At 47.4% G+C, this 18,799-nt stretch overlaps 1 protein-coding gene across 1 annotated transcript in view; it reads right to left on the bottom strand.

Moving 5' to 3' along the window:
• LOC144827301 (chloride channel protein C-like) overlaps positions 1-18,799 on the bottom strand; it is a 602,170-nt gene that overhangs the window by 503,811 nt on the left and 79,560 nt on the right. The window contains exons 3-4 of the mRNA XM_078685669.1: positions 17,128-17,208; positions 1,909-2,084 (exon numbers count right to left, since the gene is read on the bottom strand). Of these exons, the coding sequence (XP_078541795.1) occupies positions 1,909-2,084; positions 17,128-17,208 (257 nt within the window). The remainder of the gene's footprint in view (positions 1-1,908; positions 2,085-17,127; positions 17,209-18,799) is intronic.

The raw sequence follows: 18,799 nt of genomic DNA on the forward strand, positions 1-18,799 counted from the left end.
TACATCATTTTACAAGGAATTATCACAATTTTTCTAGGCCAGCATGCAGTCTGGAATTACTACCATTGTGTCAGGGCCAGCATTTTATCAGGTTCTACAATCCATTGTGCCACGCTAACATGCTGCCAAGGATTAACACCATTGTGTCAGGGCCTGCATTTTACCCGAAATTACAAATATTGTGCCAGTAGCTGCATGTTTCCAGGGTTTACGCTAATTGTGCCAGGACCAGCATTTTACCAGAAATTACCACCCCTGTGCCACAGTGAGCATGTTGTTTGAAACTAATATTGTTGTGTGAGGGCCATCATGTTATCAGGTATTACCACCATTGCAGCAGGGCCAGCAATTTATGAGGAATTACCAACATTGTGCTAGGGCTGGCTTATTACCACTAATTGACACCAATGTACCAAGGCCAGCATGTTGCGAGAGGTTACCTCATTAGGGCCGGTGACTACATTTTACGATAAATTACCACCAGTTTGCACAGTAAGCATGTTACCAGGACTACCACCTTAGTGCCAGGGCCAGCATGTTGAATGGGACTACCACCAATGTGCCATGGTCAGTATGTTGCCCTGAGTTGCCACCATTATGCTAGATGCAGGAGTTAATTAGAAATTACCTCCATGGTGCCAAGGCTGTCATGTTGCCAGGAATTACCATTAGTGTGCCAGTTCCAGCATGTTGTCAAGAAATACCATCACCGTGGAATCGCCCTCATTTTGCTAGGGTACCCCAACATTGTGCTAGGGCCTGAATTTTAACAGAAATTATGAACATTTTGCCAAAGACTCACAATCACAAGGATGCCAGGGCCTGCATTTTACCCGGGAACTATCACTATTCAAACAGTGCCTGCATTGTGCCAGGTCCATCAGTTCACAGGCGGGGGCCACGGGCTAAACACTCACTCTTCATCTGCACACAAAGACATACAGGTGTGTGCGCACACACACACACACACACACACATTGCAGACATTTTTGTTTAACTTACTAGTGTGAACGACTCCCACTGCTGCTCCAGCACTGCCCTACCTTTTCGCTCCCAGGCTCTGCGGCTCCTAATTTGCACTCCCATGAATGTGAAGGAAATGGGGGTCCTTTGGGCAGCTTTGCAGGAGAGTGGGATACAAGCAGGTTTGTGGTGGGGTAGAGGCTGTGCTTAATTCGAGCAGGTGATATCCGGTTGCTCAGCACTAGCACTTAATCATCAAAAACAGCACTTGAGCACCAGTTACGGACACATTCATTTTTGGTAGGCACGGGAGATTAAGTGATTCGCCCAGAATCACAGGATGTTGAGCCGATGCCAGTCGCAAACCTGGTTCTCCAGCTCCGAAGTTGGCAGCTCTTGCCATTACGCCACATCCTCTCCCCCTTGTAGAGTTTGTTGGTTCTGTGTTAGGCAGCGCTAACAGGAGAAATGGGCTGGTCGAAGTTGCATCCTGACGAGAGCCGCAGCACTTATTTCTTTTTTTTATTACAAATTAACCACTGGGTAGAGGATTTTAATGAATACATGGAATGTACCAAATACGGTGCCAAGTGTTAGCCCTCTAGGCCTAATTTCAAGGGCAACGTTTAAACCTTCACCCACCCCTAATTTAAGTGTCACCACCATAAGCATGTACCGCATCTATGACCCGCAGATAAGCACATTTCTGCAGTTCCCCTGCACTTCTATTTATGATACCATTAAAAGTGTTCAGAGACTGATCTGAAGTCAATCCTATGTGTGCATATTTTCGAAATCCTTTAACTAATCTATCATGGTCTTTTCCAAAGAGGCATGCTGTTATTCAGGTAGTCCGAATCCTAAGGGTTTAAATAACCTCCCACTTGACTGATTTCCCTTTGTGGTCATTCTACAGATAATTGAATGAACTACATTGCTCCTTACCCCAAGTGGATCATAGGCCCTTCCGGTCCACAGAAGAGTCCTGACGCAACCGCCAGCACACAGGAAATAAACGTCCCAAAAAAGGTCTTTACATTGAAAATGTGTGGGATCGAGGCACCATTCAGGAAGCCGATGACTTCAGGTAGGCCGCTGGGTGATCCTGAGGGGCAGAAGAACTGGAGAAGAAAAGAATTACCTTACAAAAAAACAAATACCAATGCACAGCAAGCGGTCCTTCACCTTAGAAATTGAAATGCAGAATGGCAGCTATTACAAAGAGTTCTAAACAGAGATGGAGAGCCAGAGACGCCCACTGCCAAATCAAAGACTCCAGACTTCACCACACTGTCTCCTCATTCTCCTTACTTTACGTGAGCGCTAGTCACATTGGGGCTTATTTACAAGCCTCATGCGCCGCAGGTGCGTCACTTTTTTTGATGCACCAGCAGCGCAGAATGCTGACTCATATTTACAAGGCCACGCAGAGCCACCCTGTAAATCCAACCCCTTTTCACGTGTGAAAGAGGCGTGCCATGGGTGTTGCTGTGGGTGCTTCCACGCAACAACCATGGATTCTGCCGCTTTTTCCGATGTACAACTATTTGTAAAGCTGGAAATGCATTAGAATCCTAAGCCTTCCAGGTGAAGTGTAAGGAGGCTCAACAAGCCTCTTTTTATGCGTGCTGCATTTTGCAGAATATATAGGAAGAGGAAAACACCATCAATGATGGTATCCCATAGACACAAAAACAGTCTTCCCCGCAAAGCAGACACCCTTGCACCATGATGCAAGGATGCCTGCTTTGGGGCATGGCAGCCAATAGTGCACCAACGCAGGGGAAAGCACAGGGATGCGTCATATTGTTGTAAATATGATGCATCCCTGTGCTTCTAAAATGACGTAGCTAGGCGCAGCAATATGGCTTGCAGCACCACGCTGCGTCATTGTGTTGTAAAAAAAGGCCCATAGAGTTTAGCCTTTCACCTTGTCCTGTAATCATTTATTGCAGACTTCTTACCTGGATCTCCTAGTTTATCTGGCACCTCACCTAAGGTTGATGCTGCTTTTCAATCAAGCTATCTTTGCCACCCCTCTGAGTACAAATGTATGTCATGATTCCACTGTGAGGACAACGTGTGACCATATGCCTGCTCTATGCATTATTTTATTTATTTCCTCTTGATTTTTTTGAAGGTGAGGTTGTCCCGGACACTTCAAGCGATAGGCTACTCTGCTGCCCCGCTTACACAGATGGGGGAAATTCATCCAGTTTTATGGTCTGCTCTATGCCAGGATGCCCAAAGTCTATGCTACATTGTGTGGTCATTCACCCTTTAAGGCCTCCTTTCAGAAACATTAGTGTGAATACATCCATGCTCTATGACTTGGGGTGCTCATTCCTTGTCAGTTACCAATGTTGGCTTTTGCAGTAATGATGAGGGTTTAGAGAGGTGGCCTCATTCCTCCTTTTTAGGATTACTCCAATCCTCAACAGGGTTTGAGAGAGGTTGCTGATTTTGGATCTCACAGTCTTATTGGGTAGGTTGTGACTTTTCTCTCCTCGTGCAAATTCATCACAAAGCAGGTTCTTATGTGGCCTTTTAGCCTGGTCGTACGCCTTTGCCATTAGCACTCTGCATTCCGGGAGCTTGTAATTCTGCTGCTATCCATTATAAGCGTGGATCAAGGGTCTCCGGCCCACAGGGTTCTTGTGGCTAGTGAGGGAGGGTTGGCTGGATGTGCAGCACATGGCATGTGGCTGATCGAATGTCAAAGTGTTAAGAGATTGAAGATAAAGGCATGTGGCAGAACTTCACAGGATTATGCAAATGTTTGTTTTTAAAGCTGGTGGTAGTACTCAGTTGCACTCTGCAATTCTAAGGTACCCCTGCAAAAACAATCAATGTATAAATGATGTCTTTGGGAAAGCTTTTGTTGGCCAACCTTATCTGCATGCCTTGTGTGTTTTTGGGGGTATAGGCATGTTTTCCTTGTTTTTATTGAGGGCTATACTTAATATTATGGCGTAATGTAGGAATATGGTTCATGGTTGAAGTGTCTCATATGAAACGAGTGGTTCTGGGTACTGGTTCCTGCTCTTGACTGTGTCCTGTCATTCTGTGTTTTAAAACAGTATGAAGTGAAAATGTAAAACTAAAAGGTATATCTGATTGTACAGGAAAAAAACTACAATGTGAACAGGTTGCAGTAAGTAGTGGAAATATCTAACTACAAATAATAGTGGAACTCAATTCCTGCTAGTTCCACCTCTCTTTGGCCTCTACCTTCAAATGTGACTCACGTCTTTTTTCCTAAAGTGAGTTGTAACATTGTTTTTTTTCTAGATTTTTCTAGTTTATTTTCAATGTATGCATTCAGCAGCCCAGTGTGATTAAGCTAAGGATTTTTCACCCATGGAGGATACACTTGAAATTAGATGTCTATCAGGGGCACTAGAAGTAGGCGTTTGGGGGTGCTGCAGCATTCCCAGGATAACACTGCAGAATTTAGAAAGCGAATCAGCAATAAAGAGGCCTTGATATTTTGTTTTTATCTTGTCACATTTGCTCCGAATTCAAAGACAGAGGCCAAGTATTAGGCAATGTATTCTGGCAAACTGATGCTTATTTAACATGGAGATTGGGGTTTACTTTTCCTTCTGTTGATCGCAAACGAAGGGAATTTTATAATGTAAAACAATTGACAATCTTGCCAGGGAACATGAAGTATGAAAGGAAAAGTTGCAGGATGTCAAATGTTTTCTAACTTGCAACAAAATGTAAATAATTAAAAATTAACTTTTCAAAATTTTCCAAATACATCAGCAGTATGAAAAAAAAATAGGCTTCGTTATTTTTTTGTATTCCTGAAGTGTGATGTAAACAATGATTTCCATAGGATCAAAACATAGACACTTTACTTTTATGATGCGCAAAGGAAATCAAATTTCCACCTGTTATAGTTTGTGTGGTACATAGGTTTAGCAGTAAAGATGCATGACATGCAAATTTAATGGATGTTTGAAGAGGTCATTTCCGTGGAAAATCTGCTCTACCTAGCTCACAATGCTTTTGTTATATATTTGGGCCACTATGCTCCAAAATACACCATAGGCGTGACTCATTTGCTATACTTGGGTAACACTTGGATTTTTCACAACACCTATGGCTTCCCTGAAGTAACACTGATGACAGCACTCCCACTCTGAAATTGTTCCAGTACCACGGCTCTAGCCTATAAGGGGGCATATTTACAAGCCCATTTTCGCCGCTTTAGCGGCCGATTTTGGCCGGAAAGCGGCGAAATAAACATCTCACTATTTTCAAGGACACGCTAACGCGCGTTTCCTTGATTCAGTAGCCGTTTTCACTCCATTTTGCATGTCAGCGATTATTATCGCTAATGACATGCAAAATGGGCCTTCCTCACAATGTCTGCATAATTTTCATGGCAAACAGACCTCCGCGCCATTTACAATGTGTCCCCAGCGATGTAGAAAACCGCGCTAACCGCGGTTATCGCATAAAGTGAACGTCTCCTTTTTGTTTTACTTAGCAATGCTGATAATGGGAAGTGGATCGCCATGTTACGACCACACTCCCCTATCAGCAAGCATCTCCATGATCATCGCTGGATTTCTGGCGATATTTCTGTTTTTCTCCGTCTATTGCTGGAATTACATCGCCTGTTTGCTAAGCGTGTTTAATACGCCGCTAACGCGGCGATGTAATTAAGCAATAGACGGCGCTAAACAGAAATGCGCTATGTGCGCTTAGCGATGTTTAGCGCTCTTCCTCCATAATATGCCCCAAAGTCTCATACTGTGAGCTGATTTTTGAGTTAGGGCTACTTGTGTCATAGATCTAGTTTCTCTAGGTACTCTTAGGCTTTGTTTCATTATGTTTTGTGAGTGAATCAATGAATACACTGGTTGCCTATGTAGTGTCTTTAACATAAACATTACTATCTGTTTAGATCACTGCATAGCAGATGTGGCCAGCAGTGGGAGTAAATGCAGGGCAGTGACATGGGGAGGAGGAGGGGCAGGGTGGGGGGTAGTAATGTATGGATTACAGAGTTTTACGGCTAAGTAAACATTTAAATAAATAAAAAGTATTTCATTGTGCGCACTGCATCGCATTTTGGGATGCAGTGTACTCAATGAAATCCGTTTTATTTATTTAAATGTTTACTTACCTGTAAAACTCTGTAATCCATACATTACTACCCCCCACCCTGCCCCTCCCCCTCCCCACGTCACCGCCCTGCATTTACTCCCACTGCCGGCCGCGGCTGCTGCATAGTCTTGCTTGGGAGCCAACAATGCAGCAGTGTCCCCAATCCTCAGGGCCAGGGCCGGACTGGCTACCGCGCAGTTTGGAATGCTGCTGAGCTGGGGGCTAATTTAGTTGATGGGGACCTGTGTGTACTAAACGAAATTCGTTTTGTTTTCATGCAGGTCTCCATGTACGAAATCAGCCCCCACTGCAGTAAAATGTTCCAGCAGCTCGGCAGCATTCCAAACTGCCCGGTAGCCAGTCTGGCCCTGCTCAGGGCACTGCTTCACCTACTTAAAATGCTGCACACAATCTGCTCATTTAAGTGAAGATATTTCTGGTTCAGATAGGCTGATTCCTATGCCCCAAGTCCAAGGTAACCTTTTTCTTCAGTGTCCCTACAAAGTCCACCCTCCTCTGGCTCAAGAAGGAGTTGGGGAATTCCTGCCATTACCTCCCTCTGGAGAAAGAGTCCAACAAACGTCCAAGAAGTAAAAGTCCAGAGTCCTTCCAGTCCACACAGGGATTCATTTACATTGTGGGATCGTCCTTCTTCTTTTTCTCATTTGTTTTTCCAGGCTTTTTCCATGTACTAAGGTTTAAAAGTTAAGGTGGAGAGTTCTAGAAGGTGGAAGACTTCACCCAATTCAGAGATGCGATATGACCTCTCCACCCCTAAATTGCAATTACAGGGAACAGCCTACAGTTGTCCAGCCTTCTTGCCCAACATTCCTGGAAGACTAATACTTTCTGAAAGTTCTCTCTCTCTCTGAATCAGACTCCTCCCAGTCAGGTCTGACTTCTTCCTTACAAGACCTGTGCTGAATGGTGCTAAAGGTCTGCCTGCTCTCTCTTTGTCTTTGGTGGGAACATCCTGCAATAGGCAAACAGGACGACTAGTCTAATTAAAAAAAGTAAGACAATGGTTTTATATATTGGGGCTGGGGTTTATGTGGGATGACCCACACTCAATCACTACAAAAATGGGTTCCCAGCTCCAAAAAAGGTATTGGGATTTTATTTATCTATCTTGCACTGAAACTAGGACATTTAGCACGTTAACTACTCAATTTTTAGATATTAAAAATTGTTTTAAGGGGCGTGGCCAAGATGGCGGCGGAGTAAAAGGTGGGTCTCCGTCTCTCCGGCGCCGATATTTACTCAGCTTTGTTTTTGAGCCCTATAAGTTCCCAGTGCTTCAATTGATTGCTCCCCCGGGGGCCCTGAACTGCCCTGTCCCCGATGGAGCCTGTTTTCCGAGGCGGTGAGGCGGCGCTCTGAGCCCAGCGGACTGCGGCCTCGGGACCTCTGCACGGCGGGGACTCATGGTCTTCAGTGGCGCGGACACCGGGAGCGGCCGCTCAAGCCCTGCGCCCCCGACACCGGATCTGCCGCGATCGTGCCCCTTGGTGAGGCAGAGGAGCCCGGAGAGCGGACTCGCCGCGAGTGGTGAGGGCCGGCCCCGGGAAATTCGGGAGCGCGAGGAGGAGGCGGGGCAGTCGCCATTGCTGAGGCCTGGTGAGGCCTAGTCTTGCAGCAGTAGAGGACGCGGGCGGCTGGGCTGGCGGCCTGTGCCCTGGCCCCTGGGTATCGGGAGGAGCCGCTGGCGACCCCGCAGAGGCGGCGGAGTCCAGGAGACCGGCGTGGAGGTCGGAGAGGGCCTCGGTTACAGCAACACGGAGAGGCCCCCAGCCACGCAACACAGCCCGTGGTCTGCACACACAGCGCGGCGCCGGCGCGCTGGGAGAAGCGGAGGCCCGGGGGCCCGGAATCGGGATCCCTCGTTTCGGAACTGTCCGTGTAAGAGGGGGCGGCACTGGCGGCTGACGACAAGGACTGTGCTCTACAACCCCCCAGCTAGGTAAGACTGCCTGTTGTCCTATACCCGGAGAGCGACGGGCAGCCACGCGGACTGTCGGTGGGTGCCCGGCTGCAGGTGCCCAGGAGAACGGGGTGACAGAGCGGCCACACACCATTGCCACATCGGAGGGGAGGACCGGTAGCACGCCAGTGGTGGGGGTGTGCCTCGTCAAGAGCAGGGCCCAACAGCGGTGGGGGTGCGATACTGACGACGAGGGTTCTGGTGCCTGGACTGGGCCCCTGGAGGGGCCCCCCCCCACCCGCAGCGAGTGCCTTAGGCCCAGTGGGACCTCTTTGAGCGCGGAGGATTGCCGAGCGGGCCCCCCAGTACTGGCCCTCCTGAGTGCCCGGCGTTGACCCCCGGACAAGCGAGCAAGCGTCGGTCGACGGCCGGTATCAGGCAGAGGTCTTTGGTGGCCGGCGACATCCCCTGAAGGACCCTCTTCCAGACGACCCATGCGGTGGCTGGTCACAGCGCGCCTCAGGTGAGGAGCTCGTGGAGCCCGGGGAGGGAGCGGGTCGGCTCGGTCCGTGGGTCGACAGACGGTGTTGAATCTGGCCGGTGGATGAGGGGGTGGGCGGTGGACCCCGCCACTCCTGGCTGGGAGAGCCTTGGGGGTGCGTGCTGGGGCCGAGCTGAGCCCGGACTGTATCTGACCTGGGGATTCTAGAGAAGCCTGCTGCCGCATTCGCAGGGGGGCTCCTCCGTGGTCGGCGCCGGTGACCGGGGCAGGATGGCGGTGAGTAGGAATAGGAAGGACAAGCCGCCGAAAGACACCTCGACGACCCCGGGGGGATCCTCCTTGGCCAAGACAATAGGGAGATCACCGCGACCGGGCGATGACGACGCGCTGGCCACCAAGGCCTTCGTGATGGAGCTGTTCTCTTCCATTAAAGAAGACATCTCTGACCTCCGCTCTCAGCTGACCTCAGATCTTCGAGAGGTGTGACGCGATGTCGATGAGCTCGGCAAGCGGGTGGCCACGCTGGAGGAACATGATGTGGACGTAGCAGGCGACATCCATCGCCTTCACCAGGATGTGATTAGGATTACTGAACAAAACCTGGACCTCCAGGCACATGCTGAGGACCTGGAGAACAGATCCCGCAGAAATAACATTTGCATTAGGGTTGTGCCATGGAAGGGTGAGGGATCCGATCTCCGAGAATACCTGGAGGCCCTTTTCAGACAAGTGCTGAACGAAGATGACCTCATGGACATTAAAATGGACAGGGTACACCGGGTGGGCCTCCCGAGAGGTCCGAAAGCGCCACCTCCTGACATCCTGGTGTGCGTACACGACTTCCAGCTGAAAGAGCGCATCCTGCGGAAGGCTCGCACTATCAATCCCCTCCAATTCCGAGAACACCACCCCCTGCTCTTCCAGGACTTGGTGGCCTCTACCTTGTTCAAACGCAGGGAATTCAAACCAGTAACTACGTACCTGAAGGAGCAGAATATCCTCTATTCCTGGGGCCACCCCTTTAGACTAATATTCAGATTCGGCGGGAAGCTGATTCAGGCTCGCTCGCTTGCGTCGACCATGGATCTTTTGGGCCTGTCGGATACCGCTGCCCGGCGGGGCGAGACAGCTTCCCCTGACAGAGAGCGTAAGCAGCCGGTGGGGTGGCAACGCATCGGTAAGCAGGGGAATGTGGCGAAACCCGATGTTTCAGCGAGCCGCCGTGAATGAGGAACAGCGGTCGCCTCGGTGGCGCTGGTGACGGAGGCGCCTGGGGACTCCTGAGGGACTAACTCCGCCAAGGCACTTCTGGGCCTTTACGATGGCGCCGGAGAGAGCGACCCTTGTGATCTATTGGTACTTTCCATATGTCCTCGGCGAGTGTTGGAGTCTGTACTAGAGCCCGTCGAACGGACGAGATGGACCCATGTCCCCCAGTTACTGGGTTATGCTGTTTCGGTTGCCTTTCTTTTCTTTCGGTTGGTTTCGGGGTTCTCTTCGTTGGGGAGGGGGGGGTCCTGGGAGGGAGGGGTTAGGGGGGGCAGGGTGGTAGGGGGGAATCATGGTGGCGGCTTTCTACTGTTAGGATGTTGGTTTGGTCTTGCTCTAAGATGTCTGGCTGTCGCAGTGTATCTATTTATGGGTTGGCTGAACCTGGCGGCCGCGTCTTCTTCACATCCCCTGCGCAGCGCAGCGTTTTCCCACTACTACTATGGCTCCTGTCACGTTAGCCACCTGGAATGTTAAAGGCCTCAACTCCCCGCAGAAACGCCTCAAGGTCTGGAAATATATTGTAGATCACCACTTAGATATTGTCGCCCTGCAGGAAACCCACTTGGCCCGAGTGGATGAATTTCGCCTTAAGCATAAGCTCTATCCCCTCATTTATCGCGCCTCGGCGTCCACCAAACACCGGGGTGTGGCGCTGCTTTTCCGCGCAGCGCTCCAATTTCAGCCTCTTGGGGTCCGGGGTGACAGAGAGGGCCGTTGGGTGATGGTCAAGGGCGTCTTGAAGGGCAGGGTTTGTACTCTTGTAACTCTTTATGCTCCCAATGTTGGCCAAACTACCTTTCTTTCTGGCCTCTTAGACACCATCACAGACTTTGTAGAGGGCCCCCTCATTCTTTTGGGCGACTTCAACCTCATACGGCAAAAGGTGCTAGACAGCACGCATTCACAGAGGTCAGCGGCGGGGACATTCACAGGGAAGACACAACAACGACTCCGGGACATGGGGCTTTTGGATACCTGGCGGGCTCTATACCCACACGTCCGAGACTTTACATTCATCTCACACGTACACAGGTCTTACTCCCGCCTTGATTATATCTTTATCAGTCAGTCTCTGCGGGGCGCCCTCCAAGACGCTAAGATTTTCCCCCTCACGGTCTCCGATCATAGTCTCTACTCGATTTGCCTACAGTGGAGGGGGCCACGTCCATCCGCCCCTAGGTGGTACTTCCCGCCCTCCCTTGTCCGCGACAAGGCATCCTGTATCAAGCTCCGCACGGTCATCTCAGACTTCTTTGAGACGAATGCATCGGAGGACACCTCCGAATTCACTAACTGGGATGCCTTGAAAGCAGTGGTTCAAGGCGAATGCATTGGCCTCAATTCCGCGCTCAACAAACGTCGCGCCCAGGAACGCAAGGCACTGGAGGCTGAGTTAGCCTTAGTGGAACTCTCCCATAAAACAGAGCCTACGCGTCAGAAGCTGCGCCAGCTCACTGCTCTCCGCGGCAAGCTGCGGGCAATCTATTCTAATAGAGCAGAACACACCCTCCTTAAGCTTCGCCAGCTGTCGTACTCGCAGGGCAACAAGGTGGGGAGGCACCTGGTGCGCCAGCTGAGGGACAAACGGGAAAGGAAGTACATTGGCGGGCTTTTCGACACGTAAAATCAGCTTATCCATGCAGACGAGGGGAAGGCGTCCGTGTTCGGGGATTTCTACGAGAGGCTTTATAAGGGGGACTCCCTGGATGAGGTCGCCCAGCAGTCATTCCTTGACTCACTGACGCTTCCGCAGGTCTCCGCCGACTTGAACGCCCGACTATCGGCCCCCATCACCCTGGCCAAGGTCACCTTGGCAATCTCTGCGCTGAAAATCCATAAAGTCCCTGGGCCTGACGGCTACACAGCCATCTTCTACAAGACCTTCTCCCCTGAGCTCTCTCCGCGACTGGCCTCCCTTTTCAACGCGATGGCCTTAGAGAGCAGAACAGCCACCACCATGACGGAGGCGGTGATCACTGGTATTCCCAAGCCGGGGAAGGACCCACAATATTTCGCCTCTTATAGGCCAATCGCGCTGCTTAACCGAGACGCTAAGCTTTATGCATCCATCATCGCAGCGAGGTTGAATGACCTCATGCCGCCTTTTATACACCCTGACCAGTCCGGTTTTATTAAAGGGAGACAGACGCATGATAATACCCGCCGCGTTATTCACCTTATCGAAAAGGCTAACAAACTTCGCGTTCCGGCTATCCTGGTGGGTCTTGAAGCGGAAAAGGCCTTTGACCGGGTCAATTGGCCATTCATGTTCAAAGCGCTGGCCGCCTTTGGGTTCCCGGCCGAGTTCATTGCCATGATTCAGGCCAACTACCGAGCCCCTATCTCCAGAGTGGTGGTCATTGGGGTTTGTTCGGGTTCCTTCAGGCACTCTCGTGGGACTCGGCAGGGCTGCCCCCTGTCCCCACTCTTCTTTGCCCTGAGCATTGAGCCCCTGGCCCACGCCATCAGACAGAACCCGGATATGCATGGCATTCCGTTTACTGGCGAATACCACAAGATCACCCTATTTGCCGATGACATTCTCCTCTCCCTAACGGAACCGGAGACCTCCCTGCCCACCCTCCACGCAGAACTTCAGTGGTTTGAACTACTCTCCGGTTTCAAGGTCAATGGTGGAAAATCTTTCATTCTTAATGTCTCTCTCCCGGCGGAACGAGCGGCTCGCCTCCGCTCCTTGACCACATTGGCCTGGGCCTCCAAATCGCTCCAATACCTGGGGGTGTCCCTCACCCCGTCGATTCAGGGGCTCTATCGTGCCAATTTTCCCCCTTTACTCGCTCGCATTCAGGCAGACCTGCTGAAGTGAAAGCCACTCTTCCTATCCTGGCTAGGGCGCATCCACGCCATTAAAATGACGCTTCTGCCTAAACTCCTCTACCTCTTTCAGGCGCTGACCATCGGTCTGGAGCATGAGTTTTTTCAGAGGCTCAAGTCCATGATGCTCCGATTTATCTGGCGGGGGGGACGCGCCCGGCTATCCTTCTCTCATTTGCGGCGTCCGCGTTCGGACGGAGGCGTGGGCTTGCCGGACCTCCAATTGTACTACAAGGCAGCCCAACTGCGAGTACTGGTCGAGTGGTCTCAACAAGAATCGGAGAAACATTGGCTACACATGGACCGCAGCGTGACGGGGCGGACCGTGTGGGACTTGGTTTGGCGCTCTCGCAGAGATAGACCCAAGAACTCTTATCTAAGCACACCCACACACACCACGCTCAAAATATGGGACACGCTGTCGGGGGATGACAGATGGACTACCTTTCCCTCGCCTTACTCCCCAATACATCATACACCTGCCTTTCCCCCTGCGCATTTTTCCCAGAACCTCTGACAGGTGCTGGAGGGGATGCGGTCAACTGGGAGATTTCCAACACATTTGGTGGGACTGCCCTTCCATTAGACCTTACTGGGAAGAGATCTTGGCGCAGATCAGGGAAATGCTCGGCTACCCTATCCCGACTGACATGGCGGGGGTTCTTTTGGGATTGCGCGACCCGTCTCTCTTACACCAGACCAAGGCAGACAAAAAGATCCTGTGGCTATGCATAGGGGCAGCTAAGCTTACACTGGCGGCGGCCCGGAAAAAGAAGGACGCCCCGCCCTCTCTCTCTGCAATGCTCGCCTTTGGCAACTCCTGAGCCTAGAAAGGATGGCGGACAGCTTCAGAGACGACTTCAAAAATTTCGAATTTCGATGGGGTCCACTGGTCGCATTCCTATCCAGGGGTCTTCCGTCTGCGGTTTGCCCTCCCTCTGTTAGAGCACTACATCTCTTCCAGGTTTGAGCAGCTCACCAACGCTTCCGCGGTGCCGCACCATGGCCCTAGCCTCCTAATTTCTTTGACTTTCTTGTTAGCACGTGTCTTGTTTTGGCTGCCACCATGAGGGGTGGGGGAGAGGGAGAGGGTGTAGGGGGGAGGGGGGTTTGTTTGCTTCTTTTTATGCATATTTTGCCTCCTGTTGAGGCCATCTGATGCCTGCCAGCTCTTCTAAGACCTTCCCAGTGGCGCGGAGGGAGTCAGCAGGTGGACTTGCCATTCAGCGGGACGCGATACCCCTTTCTGCTTCTGTTCTTCCTATTGGGGGCTACCCCTGGGTTGCTTAACTTGGCTGCTCTTCAAGGGTCTGGGGACTCTCATGTCTCAATGTCAGTTACATGCAAATCTTGACTGCCTCCTCTAATTGCTTTTTAATGTCCGCTGATTGGGTTACTCCAGTGCGTGGGTATGCTGGCACTTGATGTGGCTTTTCCTGCACTATTTCCGTATGTAAACTTCAATAAAGAGATTTTTGACAAAAAAAAAATTGTTTTAAGTTCGATCCCTACATGGATGATGTTAAACCCTCTCAGGCATGAGCACATTATATACAGTTTAGAACTGGGGTTCTCCCACTGAATTTTTTGAAAAGCAGCTGGACGAACGCAACAGTAACTTCATTGTGCCCCTTGTGTAGCGCTAGTCCTGAAACTCTAGAGCACTTTATATTCCTCTGCCCGTTTTATGCCAATTTGAGGAAAAAATTGATTATTCCGGCCTATTGGTTGTGCGGTCTTTTTCACGCCCCACAGATGCATTAGTGTTTTTAGATCAGACTCAACAAGGTGGCTTGTTTTTACGTTATCAAGATATCTGCTTTATGCCTGGTGGCAGAGGTCTAAATTTGGAACAAGATCTTGATATAAGAGTTTGGATATTATTGGGTTACCAAGTATTCAAGGTCCTTTTGAAGGACTGTAGTGTTAAATGATGGTTGTGAATGAACCCGACAGTATTGGTGTTTTCTTCTTTTAATTAATTTTAATTGTACTCAGAATTTTAAAGTGTCTTTTACAGTTTTTAATTACACCTCTATCTAGAATGATGTAAAGGAGTATGAATTGATGTTTTCTTTTTAATTTTTTCTCTATGGTAGTATGAAATATGTATGTTCTGTGATATATTTAAATGTATATGATCATTCTATTGATCGAATAAATGTACTACTACTACTACATCCTGCCAGTGTTTTCCTGAGAGAGGCCATTAAATATAATGGGGTGACCCTGTAACCCTCAGAACCTGGGTGGGTATTAAAACAGATAATAATGGTTCTGTCGGGCCGAAATACACTGTGATATTGTATTTCCTTTTTGTATTGTTTACAATAATCCGTCCCTGTGAGGGTACAACGACAATGGTACTTATACCAATATGCAACAAACACACTGACCACAATGTAAGTTATAGCAGAGTTTTAGTCATGCTTTATCTGATTTGTATAAAAACTTTAGTCTTGCTGTCCAAACAAACATAAAACATATAAACCACAAACATTGTGAGTAAGACTGATACACATTTAAAACAACATACAGAAATGTTAAATCACAAAATTATTTAGCGAAGTCAACTATATATACAATAATCTAATCGGTACATCAATTGATTCTTGGGTCCTAGTAGATTTTGTATAGTTGATTCATAAAAGAAAGGATTGTGTCGACGTTTCGACCCTGGGGGGGGCGATGCGCTGGTTGTGCGCATCAGGGGCGGGTCTTCATCAGGACTGTGCAGATGTGGGACAGCCTTCTGCGAAACGTCGACACAATCCTTTTTTTTATGAATCAACTATACAAAATCTACTAGGATCCAAGAATCAATTGATGTACCGATTAGATTATTGTATATATAGTTGACTTCGCTAAATAATTTTGTGATTTAACATTTCTGTATGTTGTTTTAAATGTGTATCAGTCTTACACACAATGTTTGTGGTTTATATGTTTTATGTTTGTTTGGACAGCAAGACTAAAGTTTTTATACAAATCAGATAAAGCATGACTAAAACTCTGCTATAACTTACATTGTGGTCAGTGTGTTTGTTGCATATTGGTATAAGTACCATTGTCGTTGTACCTTCACAGGGACGGATGATTGTAAATAATACAAAAAGAAAATACAATATCACAGTGTATTTCGGCCCGACAGAACCATTGTTCCTGAGAGAGGCAGCAGATTATTTTAAAGAACTTCCTTCCCACTTCTTTCCCCTCCCAGGAGAAGAGTAATCCCTCATGATGAGTGTATTGTTCAGAAGGAGCTTTGAAATGCCTTCTCAAAGCATAAATTGAACAAAGGTAGACACAGGGAAATGTGTTCAATCTTAAAGTACAAAAATAGATGCATATATAAGGAAACTAACTCTGGAAATGCATTTGGGACCCAAATTGTGATAGGGAACGATATATTAATTGTCACCTTACTTCTTGCTAATCAAATCTTATAGTTTTTACACAATTTACACAAAGTATCAAACTAGTTTGAAATACTGCAGATTTTACACATCGGCTAAAAAGAAAGAGGACGTTTTTGTATATCAATTGAATGATAAGGCATTAACAGACCGCAACGAGTTTATTTTAGGTCCCATCTGTCACGGTGGTACTGTGTGCATATGCCAGCTGAGTCAAACAATAGTCTTCCTCACACAGCCTGCTCAGCAGTGCACACTCAAGTCTACACATGTTTATGAGTAACTTGTACAAAGACTTATACTTATAGGCAGGCAAAGGAGGTTACAGCTCAAAACCCTTCTAAACAAGCTAACAATGAGTGAGGTGCTTCATTAGGGAGACATTCTCACAGCCGAGGGCAAAAAATCAGAGGCCCAAAAGCAAAATAAACCTGGGAATTCTCACAAGCCAGAATCTGTTTTGGTATACCTGGTATCACTGCTTCTCCGCAGGACTGTTGTATTTTGCTCTCTGCATGACAGCCACCCCAATGATTTAAGTGGTTTGCGGGAATGGTTATAGTGTGACCATATATTATAGGCAAAACAATGCCACGCAGTACATTTTAAGGATATTGCAAGTCACCTCGAAATGTAATGACCTTATATAGGAACTCAGCCTTCGCACTCCGTCCTTTATATTGACACAGAACTTCTCAAAGACTTGAACTAGGCTTACACTATATGACAGGTGCACTTTATGACATATATTACACATTCTAATACAAACACTGTGATACCCCTCCAACCCCCTCCTTTTCGTCCTCACCCTAAACACTTCAATGAACTCAGCTTAAAAAGAACTCATCCATCCTTTTTAGGACATGCCCTAGCAGCCGCATTATAGAGCAGCGGCCCCTACAGGAGAGGGGAATGATGCCAGAAAGGGATTCCAATTTACAACAAGGGATTCCAAAGCAGTCCTTCCTGCTTGTTGGAGAAATGCACAATGTAATGAGGTGAGCTGACATTAGGTACTGAAACTTTGGTGCTTTATCAAAGCAAATGCAGAGATGGGGGCACCATTTTTATAGTTTAATTTATAAAAGACTTACCACAACTAGTCCAGAAGAAACTGCGATCATGCCCAATCCAGTTCCCAGAATGAAGATCCAGGTCATGTGAAAGTTACCACTCTGTCAGAAACATAAAGTACAATTTGGTTCATTAGCATATGATTTGAAAAATAGAATGCCATCAAGCAATATTCTACCCACTAACGATGCATGTCTTTTAGAATATGTACATGATAATTCTATTTTTTGGAGGTCATAGATTATTTTATAAGGTACTCGTTTTTTTACAGCATAGAGACCAAAGCAATGGAGGAAACGGATGTTCTGGCCATATTGCAGAAAAACAATGCAATAAATAGATTACTGTTTTAATATCTTACTACCTGCACTAAGATTACGTTTGTAGGACTGGAACTTGGTTACTTGTGCCATGTGCTTAACAAGTAACAAATAACATAGCAAATATTATGAAAAAAGAAATCTTGATCACTAAAACACAAATTTACAAAAAGTCTTAATTTATTTTCTAAAGTTCTCCACAGCCTACAAATTGTAATTCAATTGCCAAAATATTAAATTCAACACAATCAAAAGCTTTCTCTGCATCAATTGAAACTAAGGCCAAATGTATCTCTTCCTGTAGTTTGCAACAATATTGCCATCAAAATTCAACCTGTAGATATATCACAGACTTAATCTTAATGACCAAGATATTGTCATGGCAAGTGTAGATATACTATTATTAATGCTGAGGTGACAATATTTCGGGGGTCAATATTTTTTATTTTACAGAGTTTTATATAGCGCGAACTTGACCCGAAGGTATCGGGTATCAGAGCGCTTTACATAGCACCAGTTGCATTACATGAGTACACATTCATTTTTGTTAGGCACGGGGAGATTAAGTGATTTGCCCAGAATCACAAGATGTTCAGCGTCATTGCGAGACTCGAACCCAGTTCCTCGGATTCAAGGTAGACCACCCTAGCCGGTAGGCCAACTCGCCTCTCCTCTATTATGATCATAATATATTTGCAGGTCGATATTTCTACCGTGATATTGTGGTACAATAACTATCTTCCTTCTTCCCCTTCAGCTAACCCCTCCTCTCAATTTCCACACTTTACACACGGTACTGTGCAGTACCCCTCTTGTGCAGTGCTCATTGCTTTGCAGCTAGCTGTGCTTTCTCTATGCCTCACACTTAGTTACAGTTTTGCAACACTGGAAAAGATACCAATTGAAGAAACAAGACTTTCAATATTGATAAAGGTGAAAACAATAGTTGCTGATAAAAATAACAATGTCACCATGAAGCTTACTATTGTCAGCATGAAAATATTTTTTTTAAATGACAAAGTCTGAAATGTTTTGAAATGTCCCTGCTACGTTGCCAAATCTACAAATAATATCCTCAAGAACACTATTTTTCTTAGAGTTGAAGAAAAATATCACATGTAGCTTTTAATGTGCCAAATAAGTGCTCTGAAATCGGTGCACTTTAATGCTGGTGCCAATGAACTCTTTATTATCCCCAATAGCCAAATAAAGTCTCAAATGTCATAAATGTAAGATGTTAAGGTGACAATTTTTTATGCTCTAAAAGTATCACAAGCTGATATCACGTCGCTCTAGAAAGCACTCTAATTCTAAAAGATCAAAACATAAGCCAGATATATAAAGTCATTTTGTGATCCCAAAACCTACGGTA

The sequence above is a fragment of the Lissotriton helveticus genome, chromosome 4_1, assembly GCF_964261635.1.
Source record: "Lissotriton helveticus chromosome 4_1, aLisHel1.1, whole genome shotgun sequence".
Taxonomy (NCBI): Eukaryota; Metazoa; Chordata; class Amphibia; order Caudata; family Salamandridae; genus Lissotriton; species Lissotriton helveticus.